We start from the raw sequence: 18186 nt of genomic DNA, 5'->3' as shown, positions 1-18186 counted from the left end.
TTGGGGCCAAATAAAACAGTACAGTTTGGGAACTCTGGCCTCGTGTAGACACGACCATACGTAACAGGGTAAGATGAACTAGCCAAGAAAGGTTATAAGAAGCTTTTTGGAGCATATATATACAATGACTAGTAATTTGAGGCAACAGAGGAGTGAGTGAAAACAAAGCATGAAAAAGAAAAGACAAAATTTTAAGCACTTGGTACCATCATTTATTTACTGGTTTCCCAAATAAATGGTTCCTTTCCTTTGATCAGAGCTACTGAAAAGTAGGTGACTCCTCTAGTTGGAGCAGGAATTTGGAGGGAGGAAAATAGGACTGGGGAAGGGGGATTTGGATGAGCAGAAGTCTGGAGGCCCTGCCTGTCCCAGATCCAGATAACTAAAAGTAAATTTGTATGTATTTTTCCATTACTGTGACAATACCTCCCTTTTTTAATTAGCCTTCACATATCCTCTGTCTTTATAATTCCCTCAGTCTGTCTTTCATTTTTCAGAGCAATTTCAATGTATATTCAATAGTTTCTCACTTAATTCCATGAAATTAAATTACCTTAGAGTATTGCTTCAGGCTATCAAATCCTGAAAGCTCTTCCTCTTTTCTCCAAGTAACTTTTCTTTCCCTCTCTAAATTGAGTTACTGAGCTATTCAGGCTGTATCTTACTTAAAACTTAAAACAAGATAAATTCAGGGTGCTGGAACACAGAGTTGTTATGTAAAAATGGTTCCGTACTGTTGTTCTTAACATTCTGCCCAAAGTCAGATTGCCCCAGACACAGTGTGCTTCCTTCCAGCGAAATTTAGTTGAGTGATTTGAACCCTGGAAATCAAATAGTTACACTAGAAACTACAAGATCTTTGTCCATTCCTTATAAAAGAGAACTGCCTAGAAGCCTGGACATTGGATAAGCTTAAGTGTTCTACGTAATGTTGGTTAAAGATCTTGCTCGGTGTTGACCTTGGAGAGGCAGCTCCAAGTACTACCCTAGATTAAAGATGCTTGTTTTCTGCTTTGGTTTTATCTCAAGGCTCATGCTTCCACTATAGAGCCCCATTTGACTGAGAGAAATGAAAACATGAACCCGTATGTCTAAGATTGCTACTCTTCCATAGGAGCTGAGAGAGCACTAGACTGGAGTCATTTTAACCCTTAAGGAGTCATTCAAGTGCTAGATTGAAATGTTCAGTGTCCTTTTCAGTTTTGGCATGGTGACAATGGAAAAAAATCTCTGGATGAAATAATCAGGGATCCATAACATAGTAGACAGCACACCACCAGGAGTACAATAGTCTTTCAGTTGATGGAATTCTGGTGCTAAAAGTCATTTCTTTGCAAATAATGCCCTCAGAATAGAATAGCTGCCTGCTGTTAATGTTCAATAATATTCAGTTTTAGAAAGTGTACTAAGTTAACTTCTGTAGATTTTTTTTTTCCAAATTAAGAGAATTACTTAAAAGGGCCAAATGCTGTCAATTATTACATGTCCATGATAGGTGGAAAGTAGAGATTGTACTGATGGAAACTATTTGATGCCAGGGTACACAAAATGTTTTAATTTTTAAATGAAGTTCTGTAGAAAAAAACAAACTACCTATCAGACACTTGGAATAACTTTAGATGCACCTACTGAAGGGTAGCTACAATGCAAATATCACTAGAATGTTCTATAGGTATTTAGGTATATCAGATAAATAGCATTAATAGTTCAAATCATAGTTCCTTTAGTTTCATTATGAAATTTTTCCAGTTTAAAATGTAATTTTTAAGAAACAACAAAAAAGTTAGAATATTTGGATTCACATACAAGTTGACTGGTTTAACTAAACTAATCAGCAAATTCAATCATCCACTGGTCAGATTGAATGATTTTTTGACCAGCTCTTTTTTCTGAGTTGCCATAATTATGCCTATAGACAGAGAAATAAAAGCGACTGATTTTGGCTTTAACTTTTCAGTGTATTCGTTTTAAGGCAGAATTATAAGCTAAGCTAATTTGTATGTGCTAATCTCACAATGTGAAAGAGACCATGAGATTTGCAGCTGACAAAATTTGATTAAGACCTCGCTGTTTGAAATTTTTGAATTAATAGACCGCCACTGATGAACATTTGTCCAAAGTCACTACAATCATGATATATAAGAGATAGGTTTTATGCCTTTGAGTTAGCAGCAAATGTAAAACGAATGTTATCTTTGCTTTTTGTCTTTTCTGTAGTTTTGGATGGTACTCATTATGTGCATAACTAACACTGTTTACTGTATGCTTCTGTCTGATCAAGTGCATGTTTAAAAAAGAAAGTTACTGTTTGCCTGCTTAAAGTTAAATGTTATAAATTTAAACATGTTCATGTAATAATCAGTTTGTTGAGCATGTGTTCACATCCTGTCACATGATTATCTCCTCTACTCAGAATGCTGCTTACAAACACAACACAGTTAACCTTGGCATGCTGCCCTATGGAGGTATTTCAGCAATGCATGCAGGCAGAAGCATGACTTTAAACTTGCAGACTAAGTCTAAATTTGATCTACAAGAACTACCTCTTCAGAAAGTAAGTATGGACTGCCCTACATGTGTCAGCATACCAAAGCCAATTAATGTTGTTTGTTCACGTAATGTGTTTAGGCTGTACATACAGCCCTGCTTATAGACTCTCAGGAGTCCAAAAAGCACAAGGGCAAACAATGTAGAGCCCAAACTCTTAGCTGCTAAATGAATATAGCTAGATTGATTATCAGGTTCCTGCTTAACAGCTTTGCTTTTTGGATTGAGCAGGTACATGGCTTTTTGTGTTGCTTTAAGACTCGTTTTTTCTTATTATTCACTTTCTTTTTCTTTTATTCTTTGCTTCTCTTTCTTTTGTGTGTGTATATGTATGTATTGATATATACCTTTTTTTTTTTTTTTTTTTACTTTTTTGGAGACCACCCTATATTCTCTTGCTGATGCATTCTGAGAACAGAACTAGAAATTATTACTGGATGGCACTGGCATAAAAACAGACACATAGATCAATGGAACACAATAGACAGCTGAGAAATAAACCCACACAGTTATGGCCAATTAATCTAAGTCTTAAATGTACCAATGAACTAGCTATAAATAAGGAATTCTCAGAAGAAAAGATTAAATAAATGCTGGTTGAGTACAAGACCTGACATTGAGAATGGATGTGAACTACAGTTTTAATCCTCATGAAGTGAAAGAAATAATCAAAATAAAATAACAAAACAAAGAGACACGCACACACACAAAAAGAAATTATTATTGGATTCAGTTGATTCCTTTGGAAAAGACATAAGAGTCCCAAATTAGAATGAAAATTAAGTGGTTGGCACTTCTAAATACTTTTTTAGCCCATTTTTTTTGTAGGAAATATTATGCAGAAGTAAAACATGAGAAACAAATTTGTAGCTTAGCTAGCAAGTTTTTACTAATCCTGGGTTAATGGAAAAGTGGAAAGTTCACATGATTTTAAATGAAAATGTAGGCTTATTTGAAAGGCAGTATACTGTAAGAGGAAACATTTCCATTGTCAAAGGACCGTTTCTGCTTCTTTTATTCAGGCAAAACAGAGAATACACATTTTACCTGTTTAAATTGACTAATGCACTCTTAGTTACATTTTGATGGAAACTAATGAGTCATTTTCACACAATATGTCATTATGACTACATTATTAATGTAGTCATTAACCTAGTAAGTTTTTACCAAAAAAAAGCAATGCAAAAGTAAGGATAACAAAATGATGGTAGCCTCCAAACACTCTTCTCTTAATCAAATTAATGAACATATGGAGCAAACTCCCATCCCAGGAAAATGAGTGTTATAAGACCACAAACTCATGTTTTATTGTCAAATTAGCCTTAATAACAGCCCCTAACTCTGTATAGTTTGCTTCCTACTCTGAGGAGAGTAATAAAATTAAAGAGACATTTAAATTCACAGCTTTTTTATCACCCATGATCACTCTGGGGAAAAAAAAAAGCTAACTTAATTGAGAACTTTTGAAAATTATTTTCCTTGTCCTCAGTCTCCTGTTACAGGACCAGTATTGTGTAGGTAACTCTCTCCAGGGAGAAAAATGACTGATTTATGGTGTTTACCTATGTCAGTGATAAAACACTCCCTCTCTGGCCAATTTCAAAGTAGTAACTTGACATCACTGAACTCAGAATTGGGACTGAGAATAGTCAGCCCTCATGAGCTAGTACAAGTCGGCTCCAGCACACTACCATCAGTGAGACCCTTTTCACTGGAGCCTCTAGTCTGTTCTTCATGTCCTCTTAGATGCCCAGGGCTTTCATCTTCTGCCCTAACAAAACCAGTGTTCAAAAAGGTCTTGAAACTTATTTGCGCTAAGGAACAGACGAGCTATCACAACTTAAATAGACACCTTTCCTGGAGGGCTTGGTAATTAAATAGAAATCAAACCCTTAAACTACAATCATAGAATTTCAAAATACAGTGAGCAGATTAGCGAGATCTTGGTATGAAAGAAGCTATTGTTTGAACCCCTTGAAATTATATCATATGGATAACCCCTTATTTTGCTTAGTTTTTAGCCCTATTTTCTCATCAATCTATAGGATAATATAGATACATTCAGTGTCTGAAAAATGGTAATACACTTGAAGCACTGTTTCTCAATGTATAAATTATTCTCCAGATATAAATTAGGTACCTCTGTGTTGCTATATTAATTTTCTGATGTTTTGGGGGGTACCCTATAGAATGGATTCATTAACTATTACTATAGCTCTAAGATGATCTGTAACAGAAATATTGCAGAGTTATATTTGGAAACATTGCAACCTTACTCAGTTGGGCACAGAGATGACCTAAAGGAATTCTTTTTGGAAACTACCTTAAATTGCAAACTAAGAATAATTCAAGTATGGAAAAGAATCTGAAAAAGAATATATATAAAAATATATATATATATATTTCAGTATATATATATACACACACATATATACAGAACTGAATCACTTTGCATACAACTGAAACTAACACAATATTGTAAATCAAGTATACTTCAATATAAACAAATAAATAAATAAGCTGCCATCCAGGTCCCCCAAAAAAAGAGTAATTCAAGTATTGAAATAGTCTATCTCAAAATGAATTGTCATCAATACTTTATTATACACACCAAAAAATAAATAAATAAAAGGGAGAAGAAAGAAAGCAAGGGATGGAAATAAAGAGTCAGGGCAACTACTCCATTGCCCCCTAAAGATTTTACGGCCCAAATGATGAGTTTAAGCCCCGTAAACTGTAGACATTTAAGCATCTGGACAACTTTGCTACCTTGCTGCTAGTGCAGGAACATTATCAGGTGTGGTTACTGGATGTTTAATCACTTTTAAGACTACTCCATGCTCTACTTCCTTTCATGGATTCCAGTCTAAGTCTCTGCCCTTTTGCCTTTGTGCTCAGGTACATCTCTTCTGCAGAGCTTCTTAATTTGAAAATTTGTTTGGTTTTTCTGCCAAACTTTAGGGTCAACCTCTCTTAAGGTGCAGCCTTTCAGATTCTCCCTTCTTGGCTCCACTAACCGTTAATAGCCGGTCCTATGATTGAGGCTCAGTTTCCTGGAACCCCTCTCACCAGGAGAGGAGAGAGGCAAAAATTATTTTCCTTTGATTTACAATTACATAAAAACCTATTACAGCACTTTCATCTTGCCACTTAAGATAATAAAAATTAGTATCAGCTATTTAATTGACAAAAACTGTTCATTCTCCTGTGAAAATCCTGGAGCTATCTTTTTATTCATAAAATTCCTGAATGATAACACTGGCTATCTCTAGTTAGGTACTGTGGTAAATGACTTTGGGGTGTCCTAGAAAGAATGAATGAAGTGTCCTAAGGAATCGAAATGAATGTTTTCACGTATTACCAGTTAAGAACTGGGTATGGAGTTGCAGAATACTTTTGTATAGGCGGTGCCCTCCCCAGGGAACATTCAGGGGCTGAAATCCAGACCCTTTCCCCACACTCTCTGCTGGCAAGGCTTAACCTCTTGTAATTAAAAGAAAGGAGCACCTTTTTGTATTTTCTCTGTTACACTGAGATTGTCTTCTTGCAAGTTATGTACCCAGAGAGGGCACCTTTTTGTGATTCCTACCTCCCCATCCCTCCATTATGGTAATTGACAAAAGGGCACTACCTGAGGTCCTGACTGAGCAAATTATTTGTTTTTCGGTTTGGATTTTTCTTTTTTTAGCCTACCAAAACATAGCTAATAATTTTTTCTCAATTTTCTTTTAAACAAATTTGTAATAAACTACTTAAAAGATATAACTATTTTTGAATAAAGATTGAAGAACTCTGAACTTGAAGTATTTACAGAGCGAATATTTACGTGGATAAAAAGAAAAGACTCTCCCAGATTTTGCTATGTGTTTTGAATATTTCTATTTTTTCATATTTATTACATTCCAGGTCGAGTACTGTACATTTTTCATGGACTACAGGCTAAATATAGTCTTTCTGTATTATAGATAGTAAATTACATTTTCTATGGTAATTTTACAGAACCTGTTTTGATATTAACAGAATGCAAATAAAGAAAACCACAAAATTAGTTTAATAAATTTAATTTCCTTTAATATTTTCATCTTTTGATGCTTACTCTAATTTAATAAAAAATTTAATAGTATTTATAACCAGAACATCTAAGACATATGTCAGCTATTAAATTATTAATTATTAGTATTCTCTATTTACTTACTCATTCATTCATTTATTCATTTATTCATTTATCATTTATTCACTGCCTCTCCAAAAAGCATTTAAGACAACTTTCTATGACGTTATTGATGGTTCAATGTGCTTCTTTGGATGTGTTCTGTTGTAATTGAGCTTAGCTAATGTCTTGAAATTTTATGTTATCAAAGAGAAATATAATATTGTAAAATGTCAGTTCAAACTGTCATTTTTATTATCCAGATTAATGGTAGAAAAAATAAATATTTTGATAGGAGAAGAATAAAGACTAGGATTTATTGGAAATCTACTATGTGCATAGTACCATGAGATACTTTAATTTTTTTTTTTTTTTTTTTTGCACAACCCTCACAAAAACCCTGAATGGAATTATTTCTCACCATTGTATAAAAGAAGAAACTGAGACTCATGTGTTACATAAAAGAACTCAACTATATTTTCACTGTTTTACTATTGTAACCCCTACACCTAGCATGGTAGTAGAATTTGAATCCGACTCTGCTTAGCACCCAAGTCCCTGCTATTTCTTGTATATGATGATGCCTTCTCAAATGTTTATAAAATCGGACATTTTCATAGACTGTAATTCATAATAGTTGATAAAACTCTTTCATATACATGATTATATTATCTTCACAACAATCAGAAAAGTAGATATTATGGGACGGAGAAAAGAATACACAAGTAGAACATAATAACTAATCTAAAATATATCATGACCCAAATCATCCCCTATGTGCTACAGATACAGTGCTCTCTTATTTAGCTGAGCTTAATAAATGCTAGTAGTTACCTTGCCCTCTTTAAGATCCACTTGCATTTCCTGAGCACTCAGTATCACCAAGAAATATGTTTGGTAGCAGGAAAAGACCAAAGGTTTTGAACCTAAGAAAATCACAACTTAATCATCCATAATACTCCTGCTCCAGAGACATGCAAGGCTGGGAAAGAAATCCCTGGCCTTTTCTAACTCCCCATCTGCAGGTGTCCAGCTGCCAATATAAATAGTGTGGTCTCTTCTACACTGGAGAAATTGATAATTTTTTTCTTGTTCTTTTTTTTTTTAACTTTTACCAACATAATATTACACCATAGTACCTACTGCTTATTGGCGTATTGAAACAGACACTAATATAAATTACAATTTCAGAGGAAGGGAAGTTGAAATTATGGAAATATATGTATTCAATGATCTTTTCATATAATTTTGCCTGGAAGAAGATGGCCTCAGTATCTGTTTTATTAGTTGATATTTATTCCACCATCTTTTGAATTAGAGTTTAGATAGCAATGTTTGCACCTAAATTCTTTTCAAATTTCTAATGTCCTTTCTTATAGACCATTCAAGTGACTCAGGATCAAATAGTAACAATATCTGACATGCATTCGTTCACCCTAGTTCCAAGGGTTACTTACTTAATTCCAGTTTTGTTTTGTTTTGTTTTGTTTTGTTTTGATTTGTTTGCTGAAAGCAAAGCAATATTTCTGCAGCACCTTGGGGTAACTTATGCCTATAGTTTCTACTGATTTTGCTGCATTTATTATTGGCTACCTATTGCTCAAGAAGGATTCACTTATCTTTCTAATTATGAAAAAAAGCCTTCAGCCTGTAAATCCACATAAATCCTCATAGACAGTGACTAAAATTACCAAAATAAGCTTAGTACTCGTACAGATGCTCCCCCACCACTATAATGAAATACTAGCTTTAAAATCATCTGGATATTACACTACCATCTTCAGATCGAACCCTGTGAAAGCATAATAATTAAGATCCAAACTTGGTGTATATTTGTCTTTATAACCTACTTTTTTCAAAAAATATGCAGAAAAAGAATAATATAACAATAATTTCACTGAAAATACTTTGGGGAAAGTTGTTTTCACACATTTTTTTGAAGCTGTGGTAATGCCCTCTGTGAACGATGTGCCAATTACTAAGCAAAATAGATCCTTGAGTTCTTAAGGAATATATCCCAAGACCTTTGCACAGTGCCAAATTCTAATACCACTCTCATATAATTCCTCCAACTAAATGCCATAAGTGAATTTCCGAAGCTTTCAGTGCACCCATCAATTAACAGTCAAGAGCAAAGCTACTGGATCAGCTAAGCTCATTTATTCATACATGTGAATCCTCTACATACACATATCCTCACATATGGGCACACATATGCATACCTGTATGCATACACTCATATACATGCTCATGCATACACAGATATATAGAGACACACATATTCATGCACATTTATGTCTCAGCAAAATTAGAAATTACTTCTTCCTTCCAATAGATGCTTGTGATCACTCACAGTAGTCAAAATCATAAACGTTAAATCTACAAATGTCCACAGTCGTCTTTGGGATTAGCATCTGTTCAGCAAAACTTCTACTAGCATTACCGAATTTCTTTAAAAATATAATTTCTGACTTTTCACTAAATCACATTGACGAGTTTTTCTCTTATTTTGAAATATTAAGGAACTACAGAATTTAGAAGCTGAAGATATGGTATATTGTGAGGATTTTCCACGTATTCTATATTAAATTGGTCATATGTGGTGAGGAAAAGACTAATTCTTAATCTTTTGAAGTATCTATAGAAAATAACTAGAATGTGGTACTAAAGATAATTGAACCTCAATTTGCTTATTTTCTTTGAAATAATAAAATTCAATAGTGACAGTTGCTCCTTGTAACTTTTCATAGAATTTTAACAACTAAGTAACTGCATTTATGTAAAGTTCAGGAGCACTTTATCAGAAGTACATTTTTTTGTAAATAGCTATACTCACTCCTTTTGAGAAAGAATGTGAACCCACTACATAATTCTCTTTTGGGTTCCTCCCTCCCAAACATTAATAAACTGTTTTCACGGTCTACTTTTTGCAAACTTAAGTCACCCTAAGGGTGTCTCACTTCAGAAAAATGAAGAGGCCAGAGCATTCTTGAAATTAATAAAGGAAATTGCTTTCAGGAAATTCCTTTAATTTTGCTGTCTAGTCAAAGTATTTTTTTCACGTGTCTGCATGTTTATGTTCTCTTTGGGCCCTGTAACATAAAGGAATTGGTGCGGTTGTTAATTCTAATTTTAAAAAGAGAGAGATTAATTGCTAAATTAATGAAGAATCTCATCATCATGATATTAGGATTTTGACTAAGTGTTTTAGCCTTCTTTTACGTTGAAAAGAATCGTGCAATTCTCAGTTGCTCTCTGTGACTAGGAGTCATGTCTGGGCAGCTGAAGGGAGTTTAGTGGAGGAAATAGAGATGAAGATGAAGATGATATGGAGGAAAAAAAGATTATATGTGTTGAATTCTGACCACTTCTCAAAAATCTGTGTTCCACAGACCCAGCTAGTTGAATATATTTATTATCCCACTTCATTGGCAAAGAAACCAAACCAGAAAAGACATGAGTACTAAAAATTCAAAAAGAAAACTGTCCAGTAATGCCTGCCCTGCATAATTATATTTTAACTGCTTAATTTTAACAGTTTGATTTGTCATATTAATAGCTAGAAAAATCGTATGTGGGCATATGCAAACATTAATCTCCAAAAGGTAAAGACTAGAAAATTAATGCTTGAAATCAGACAGATGGTCATTGAATAGCTGTCTGGTTACTTTCAAGTAATATATATTTTAAATATGTTACCTCTATTTGATTTTCAAACAAACACATGTAAATTCATTCCTAACTAACCCAGGAGCCTCAATTCAGTACCTTTTTTCTCTTTTTTCATACTTTCTGATATGCTCATGAAAAAGGAATTCACATGGCCAAAGTCAAAGAAGAAAATTGAATTTCCTTACTTTTCACTATATCCACTAGACCCCAGGAAAATTTCATCTAATTTTGTTTAATTAATCTTGTAATGAATATTATTTTTTTAATAGTTCCAAGCAATGCTTTTTAAAAATGCATGTAGTCAAAATGCAGATAGGGTGGTTATATAATTGTTTTCTAAAGGAGAACGATTAGGAGCACTCCGTATAACTGGATGAAGCCTGGCAAGCAGCCCATCTGTGCCATGTTATGAAGAGAGTGGCCCAGTTCCCTCGTTCCAGGGTTGGAAGACCATTCTTCACACAAAGAGCTGCACATACACTCTCTAACCAGGACTTCTTTACCCATAGGGATCCTCCAAAACATGTGGAGAAAATGGCATAGGAAACATTGAGTATAATATCTCACCACATAAGAATTCCCCAGGGAATCAAGCAGTACTTGTATATCCCGTAGGTTAGAGGAGGAGAAAGCCTATGGAAAAAGTTAATCGGCTTCGACAGGAAAAATATCCCATTACTGTATCCTTCCACGGGAGGCCATCTTTCTGATGATGTATGATTATTTTCTGTTACTCAGGTCAGACTACAGAAGCCTCCCAAAATATCTAGTAGTAATAATAATAAAGACAGGAGTATTATTATTTGTTAAAAATAATAAGCAGTAAATCAGCCAAAAATAAAATATATATGAAGAGTGTAAACTTTAATGCATAAATGATCTATATAAATAAATTTGGAATCAAAACAATTATGATTTATTTACACTGAAATTCTAACAGCACAATATTTTTTGATGTGTTAATCTTTCCTCTAAGCGATCTGTAGATAATGTCATAGTGCTATGAATCTCGCACTATGCTAGTGTTAATACCATTTTGGATTAGTGCAAGACACATTCTCCCAGAATCAATACAGCCTTATAAAATTTGTTTTAGGTTATGGTTTGGAATATTGGAAGTTACATACTATGTATTATATGGTTTCAGTTTATATTCTAAATGGTAAGATCACACTAAAGAAACAAGTGAAGCAACTTTTAAATGTTGTAGTTTTTAACAATTGGTTAATTTTATCCTGATTATTTTTATTCCAGTACTGTAAATTTAAACTTCTCTTTAAAATTCAGTAAATAACTATAAGATGGTTATTTTAATTGAATTTCTCACTGCTTCCAAAAAGCTATTAATTTACAATTCTTACCACGTAAATAGTGTATAATAATACCTCCAGCTTAGGATATATGTTTTTCTGTGATTAAACAAAATTAATTTTACCATAATCATGAGGGACTCTTTTCAGAAAACTATGATAAACTTCTATTACATCACTAAAGGATGCCATACCATTTTTGCAATAGACCCCGTCCCAGCAAAGCAACATTTTAGACAATGGACAAGAAGATGTATCTCCTAGTGGCCAGTGGAATCCTTATCCTCTTGGGAGGCGGGATGTACCTCCGGACACCATTACTAAAAAGGTAACCAATTTCAAATTAATGACACAAACCATGAATCTTGCATATCCATTGTAATATGTAATCCATATCTTGCGTCTTAACATCATTTCTAACTTTGTGATAAATTTAGTCTAAATACTATCCCACAATAGGGAGTCTGGTTAATTTTAAGTGCATTGAAAAGAATGAAAAGTGAACATTGCCAAATGCTCAGAGCTGGTAATGAATTTTTATAAACAACATCCTGCCACCTCTCTGAGGATCTGTCACCTCTTATTCATGTCTGACACCCACCTTTGAAGTGCAACTACAGGAAATTGTGTAATGTATACTTTCTGACTCTGTTGGATTCAGCAGCATGGTGTAATTTGACCACAAATGGAATTTGACCACAAAAGATTGATTCACCATTTCTAAAGTCATAGCAACTCATTCATCCTGTCATTCATTCATCAGACACTTAGTGAGCAAGTGTATGTGCTAAGCAGCACTACTATGTGTTGAGTACTTGCTAGATGTTAGGGAACAAAAATGAATAAGATATGGTATGGTGTCTTACCTCTAGGACCTATTAGTCTGGTGAGGTAGGTTCAGAGATAAGTAGGTAATTGTAATACTTCATGTTAAATCACCATAAAGGGAGCAAAAAGAAAGCTATAACCGAGAAGATAATTGCAACATATATGAGAGACAAGGGATTGATATTCCAGAATATATTTTTTATAACTCCTACAAATCAATATGAAAAGACATATAACACAGTACCAAAAGTATGGTAAAATACAAGGGCATCAGGAGAGTAAATTAACATTAAAATAAAGCAACCTTTTTATCAATCAGGGAAATACAGAAAAAATGCTATTTTATACCTACTGGACTAACAAAAACTAAGAAGTATGAAAATATAAGTTCTTTGCAAGTATAAGAGCAATGTAAACTCTATACTTCTTGTGGAAGTATAAAGCACAATCACATTGGCAACAAATTATAAAGCTTAATATGCATACACCCAACATTCCAATACTTGCCCTCCTAAGATATTATCCTAGAAGAACTCTTGTGTATGTCATTCAAGATACCAACACTCACAATGGTAGAATACTGGATCAGCCTAAATGTCTATCACAAGAAACGTGATAAAAAATATTCACACAAGGGAATATTTTACAGCAATGAACATTTGTTAGCTATAATTAGGATAATGTGTATAAACTTTAGAAGCATAGTTTGAGTGAAAAACAAGTTTCAGAAGATGGCACACTTCAAGAGTTCCATATTTATAAATCTCAAAAACAAGCAAAACTAAAAATATATTATTTAGGCATAAGTACATGAATGAGAAAACTTTTTAGGGAATGGTTAACATAAATTTAGGATTATGGTTCTCTCTAAAGGGGAGGCTTGGGGTAGAATCAGGGAGGAAGCTGATATTAGTTTTAGTACTGTTCTGTTTCTTAAGCTGAATTGTGATTCTTACACTCTAGTTCTTAAGCTCATAAATGTTCATTTTATAATTGTGCTTCATAACATATACACTACATAATGCCATACTTTCTTTGTAACTTAAGTGGTGATTTTTCCCTTGATAAATACTTCAGTGCTTTTTTAAAAAGATATATTAAATATCAAATTATTTTACCCAAAATAATTGTTAATATTCTGATTTGCAGGTGTTATACACGTTCTTAATCTGCCTATTGAGCAATATCCAGCACTGCAGATATAGTCCTGTGAAGATGGCTAGGAGAGCACCTGGAGAGGACACCAGTTTAGTAAAGAAATTACAGAAAGTTAAGAGAGAAGGGTGGCATAAAATAAAGCTAGGAGGATAAGCATAAACCAGATTATGCTGGGCTTTATCCTGAAAGAAATGGGAAGAAGTGTTTTAAACAGGGGAGAGACATCATTAAATTTTCATCTAAAGAGCACTCTGACATCTTTTCAGAGAATGAATTGGGGAGCAGAAAAACTAGAGGCCGTGGAATGAGTTACAAAGCTTCTCTTGTAATCCAAGGGAGAGTAGTTGGAAGCAACGGGCGGTAGAGAGAAAATGCAAAGATCCAATATATTCTTAAAAGGTACAGCCAACGTGATCTTGTGATTGACTGGACATAGGGCATAAGAGACAGCTAAGAGTTCCAAGACTAATCCCCAGGTTTCTAATTTGTATGAGTCATGATGTGCCATTCACTGAGATGGGAAAGCAAAAGACTAATAGGTGTAAGTGGAGGAGGGGAGGGGAGTTTAAATTTTAAGATGTAGATTTGAGGTAACTTTAGGAAATCTGAGTGGAAATTTTTAGTGGATATTTAGATATAGTCTTCTGAAGTTCAGGAGAGAAATCTTAGTTGGCGATACAAATTTAGCAATCATTAAAACGTAAGTCATAATTGAGTTGTGAGTGAGACAGGTAGACGACACAGAACTCCACAGAACACCAACATTTAAGGCATGTTCTTAGAAACGAGCAGAGAAGGAATGACCAAAGATTTTGTCAAAAAGTTTCTTTCTACCACAAGTTATAGAAAATTCCAGCCTTGAACACTAAAATATTTAGCTAACATTAGAAGTAGACAAGATCTAGGGTAAGGCTCAGATTAGTCTTCAGTTAGATAATTTTAAATACTTAGGTTTTTTTCCCTCTCCACTCTTCCATTCATATTGTTGGCTTTATCCTAAAATTGGTTCCTTTCATAATTATCAGATGGCTACCTATGGCAATTGAAGATAACAAGCTTCCTCCTTCCAGTCCATCAGGAGAGAGAACCAAGTTTCCCATAGCTGTCTCTTACAAGCAAAACCTTTCTTCCCTAAATCCCCCCACAAGCCTCTTTTGACATCTCATTGATACAAAATAGCTAAGGACTTCTCACCCCTAGCAAGATGAATGGAATTATATGATTGGCCTTGACTAATCAGTCGGAATAGAATAGATGCGCTTTCAATTCCTATGACCACTAAAAAACTGTAGAAGGAAAAACAAGGAAAAGTGGCACCTTAGAAATCAAGTAGAAAAAAATGTTTAAAGGAGGGAAGGGTCAACAGTATCACATGGTGCAAAAAAAGTCAAACAAGGTAAGTATGAGTAAAGGTTCCTTGGTTTTAGTGACAAAAAGGTTATTGGTGGTCTTGGCAAAAGTAATTTAATTAACTGACGGGGCAGAATCCATAGGAACCTACATTAAGAAATAGAGAAACTTTAAAAAAAACTCAAGAAAAGAGTTTCCTTTTAAAAGGAAAGAGAATTACGGTAGAATCTGGAAGGGGATATGAGGAAGACAGAAGGAATATTTAAGATGGCAAACACCTGATTATATTTAAAGGCTGATGAGAAGTGATTGGTGAAGAGGAAGTTGGAAATCTCAGGAAAGTAGGGAAATCTGCTTCTTTTTAAAAAAAGACGAGATTGTGAATGTGATGGTAGGAAATTGAAGGAGTACCTATCAGAGCCAAGGGACCCTTACATAACCTGACCAAGAGAGGAGAGAACCATAATCACGTACTTAGTTGCAAAGGGATACTATAATTTTCCCATACAAGGAAAAGCCTTATTCATTTATTACTCTAAATGGAATTAACAGGTGTTTACATTATCCATTCATACATCCATTTTACATAAAATCTATTTTCAAAGTCCATAATATTATGTTTAATCATATCATCAATACAAATCATGATGATCATTTGCTTGCTTCTCTACTTGCTTTGAGAACCCCATGCAATTCTGTATTGATTAAATATTTGTGAGCTAGTTATTCTTGTTAACGGCTAAAATAATTGTTTAACCTATCTGAAAATTTCAGTAGCCTTTTATATGTCTTGTCAAATGTAAAATAATGTAATATGTATTTAAAATTTTACCATGTCCTTCATGTGTAAACTCACTTATAGCTTCTTCCTACTATCATAAGCATTTTCTGACTACCCTACGTTATAACACTTTTGCCTAAAATCTGAGACTTTAGAACCTAATAATGGATATGTTTACCTATTACGTCACAGAGTAAAGAGAATAAAGAATGCTTTAAATATTCAATTTTAGTTTTTTATTATATATTAATTGAGGATACCAAGTTAAAATTCTAGTGAGAATCAACCTAAGGAAATGAAAATGGTAATGGGATTATTAGCCTGGGCTGCTGGATTTACCAAAATAGGTGTGAACGTTGTACTATTATTCTTTGAGTTTATATTTTATTCTACAATCAATTTTTTTTAAAGTCAGTGTTGGTTTTGCCGTTGTCCTGAAGTAAGTAGTCATTAGGCTAGATAGGATGAGAATGAAAAATCAGAAATTAAACTACAAATGGAATGGGGAATCAAGGATAATAAGTGGTGAAGAAGTCTTAGTCAGTACCCCATTTGAGTCTCCTTCTCAAAGTCTCTGCAGAAGACTTTTTAAATCTTATCTCTATGCCAAGAGATACTACTATGATGCTACTCCTAGGATAATACTACTGTGTAGTACTAGTACTGTGATACTACTGTGATCAGAAAGTACTGTGATGCTGCAGAGATTCAGTGGGAAATCCATTTTAGAAAGACTAGGATTGAACTTGGGGCTCTCTGTTCTAGTTATTGTATCTTTTGAACTAATATTGGTAATACCTATGGCTATGCCTAGCAGTACTCCAAGCATTACAGGAGACTAAATGTGGGTACCCTCCAAGCTGTGGATCCAGAGGTTTAGATATATAAAATAAACAAAATGTGTTCATCTATCAGAAAGAATTTTGCTCCTGTATCTACCATCATTGTTCTATGTACCTGAGAGTGGCTAATATATGGCAAAGTGTTGAGGGTGTTAAATCCTAGCCTCTTTTTTTTTCAGTGGCATAATAGTAGGAGGTAGTTTTTAAATTCTCTCTTGCTATGTCAGTCTCCAAAATCTCAAATTCTGGTGTCCATTAATTCAAAAAGTCTGGGAATCACTGCTAGAAGAACATGTCACAGTAAGGTAAATCCAGCCCCACACCCTCAAATTCTAGACAGTACTACTTGAGCACTTTGAGAACTGCTGTTAAAAACTTTAGTTTTTAACAAAAGTGCTCTCAGAAGGAGTATTTGCATTTTAGAATCGTATCACATCATTGCTTTTACTGCTTCAGTCTATTGGATTAAGTCGCAGTCACCATGGTGAGAACTATGAGGTACCATGCATTAAATACTACCCTGTGTCAGGCATTGTGCTAAATGCTTTCATGTATTTGTTCGTCTTATCGTCACAACAATCATATGAGGTAAACACTATTATTTTTGTCCACTTTAATAAAAGAAGAAACTGAATTTAGACTTTCTCAGTTAGAGACTTGGAGTTGAGGTTAGGTTACTTGCCAAGATCACATGGGTGACTAAATATTTTAGATCACTCTCCTAAATGTAACTGAATATAGTACGAAGGTCATAATGTAAAATATAAATGAAAACCATTTTCATTTTAAAGTCAGACATTGTACTCTGATTTGGTAGAATTCTCCATAAGGATGGCAAGGCTGTTTTTCTCTAAATCTGAAATGACAAACTCTGTTAAAAGTATTGAGAGTCTTAAAAAGGTTGAATATCCCTGAGAAGATTTAAAATTGAAGGATAATACCTGTAAGAGTATGTTAAAATGCTGGAGCAGGAAAACATTGCAGCAAAAAGGCTGAAGTGACATATTAAAACAAATGAAACTTAAAACATTTCTCTTCTTGAAAGGGTAACCAAGAAACTTTAAAATTCCAGTGATATTAAATCTGAAAATTCTTTAATATGTAAAGACTAGACATTCAAAGGTCTCTTTCAGCATTAGTGACTCTTCCCTCCTCAAGTGTCTGTTATTCTAGGTTAAGTGCATAATGACTTGGCAGATAGAATAATAAAGGTGGGTATCAAGGGTCAACATCAGGATGTACATAGTTGAAGAAAAAGGTATAAAAATGTAGCTAATTTAGTCTTGGCTCACAGACATGCCCCTTATGCTGAACTTGCCCATGATTTTCTCACATCTACAATGCCAGCCATTGCAAGTTCAGCCATTAAGAGCTTCAGGATTTCCAGATGCTCGTCATCTCTGAGGCATGGCCAGGAACTCATTAGCAGAAACTAAAAGAAATTATGTGGGGTTTGGTCATTTTTATGTTCTTTTAATTCTTTCTTTCACAGGCCCCCAAATTGAAATTTTTGCTTTTTCAGACCATATGACGTATTAAAATTTTTTT

General features: G+C 34.1%; 1 protein-coding gene across 3 annotated transcripts in view; it reads left to right on the top strand.

The window, feature by feature from the left end:
* Positions 1 to 18186, top strand: part of LRRC7 (leucine rich repeat containing 7) — a 533218-nt gene that overhangs the window by 426649 nt on the left and 88383 nt on the right. For 2 of the 3 annotated variants that reach the window (XM_082418775.1, XM_082418774.1), the window contains one exon: positions 11888 to 12007. In XM_082418775.1, the coding sequence (XP_082274901.1) occupies positions 11888 to 12007 (120 nt within the window). Of the gene's footprint in view, positions 1 to 2413; positions 2555 to 11887; positions 12008 to 18186 lie in introns of all 3 variants that reach the window. The other variant, XM_082418778.1, reaches the window with a different exon arrangement.

The sequence above is a fragment of the Balaenoptera physalus genome, assembly GCF_965194825.1.
Source record: "Balaenoptera physalus genome assembly, chromosome: 1".
Classification (NCBI taxonomy): Eukaryota; Metazoa; Chordata; class Mammalia; order Artiodactyla; family Balaenopteridae; genus Balaenoptera; species Balaenoptera physalus.
This window is presented reverse-complemented; position numbering and strand designations above follow the sequence as displayed.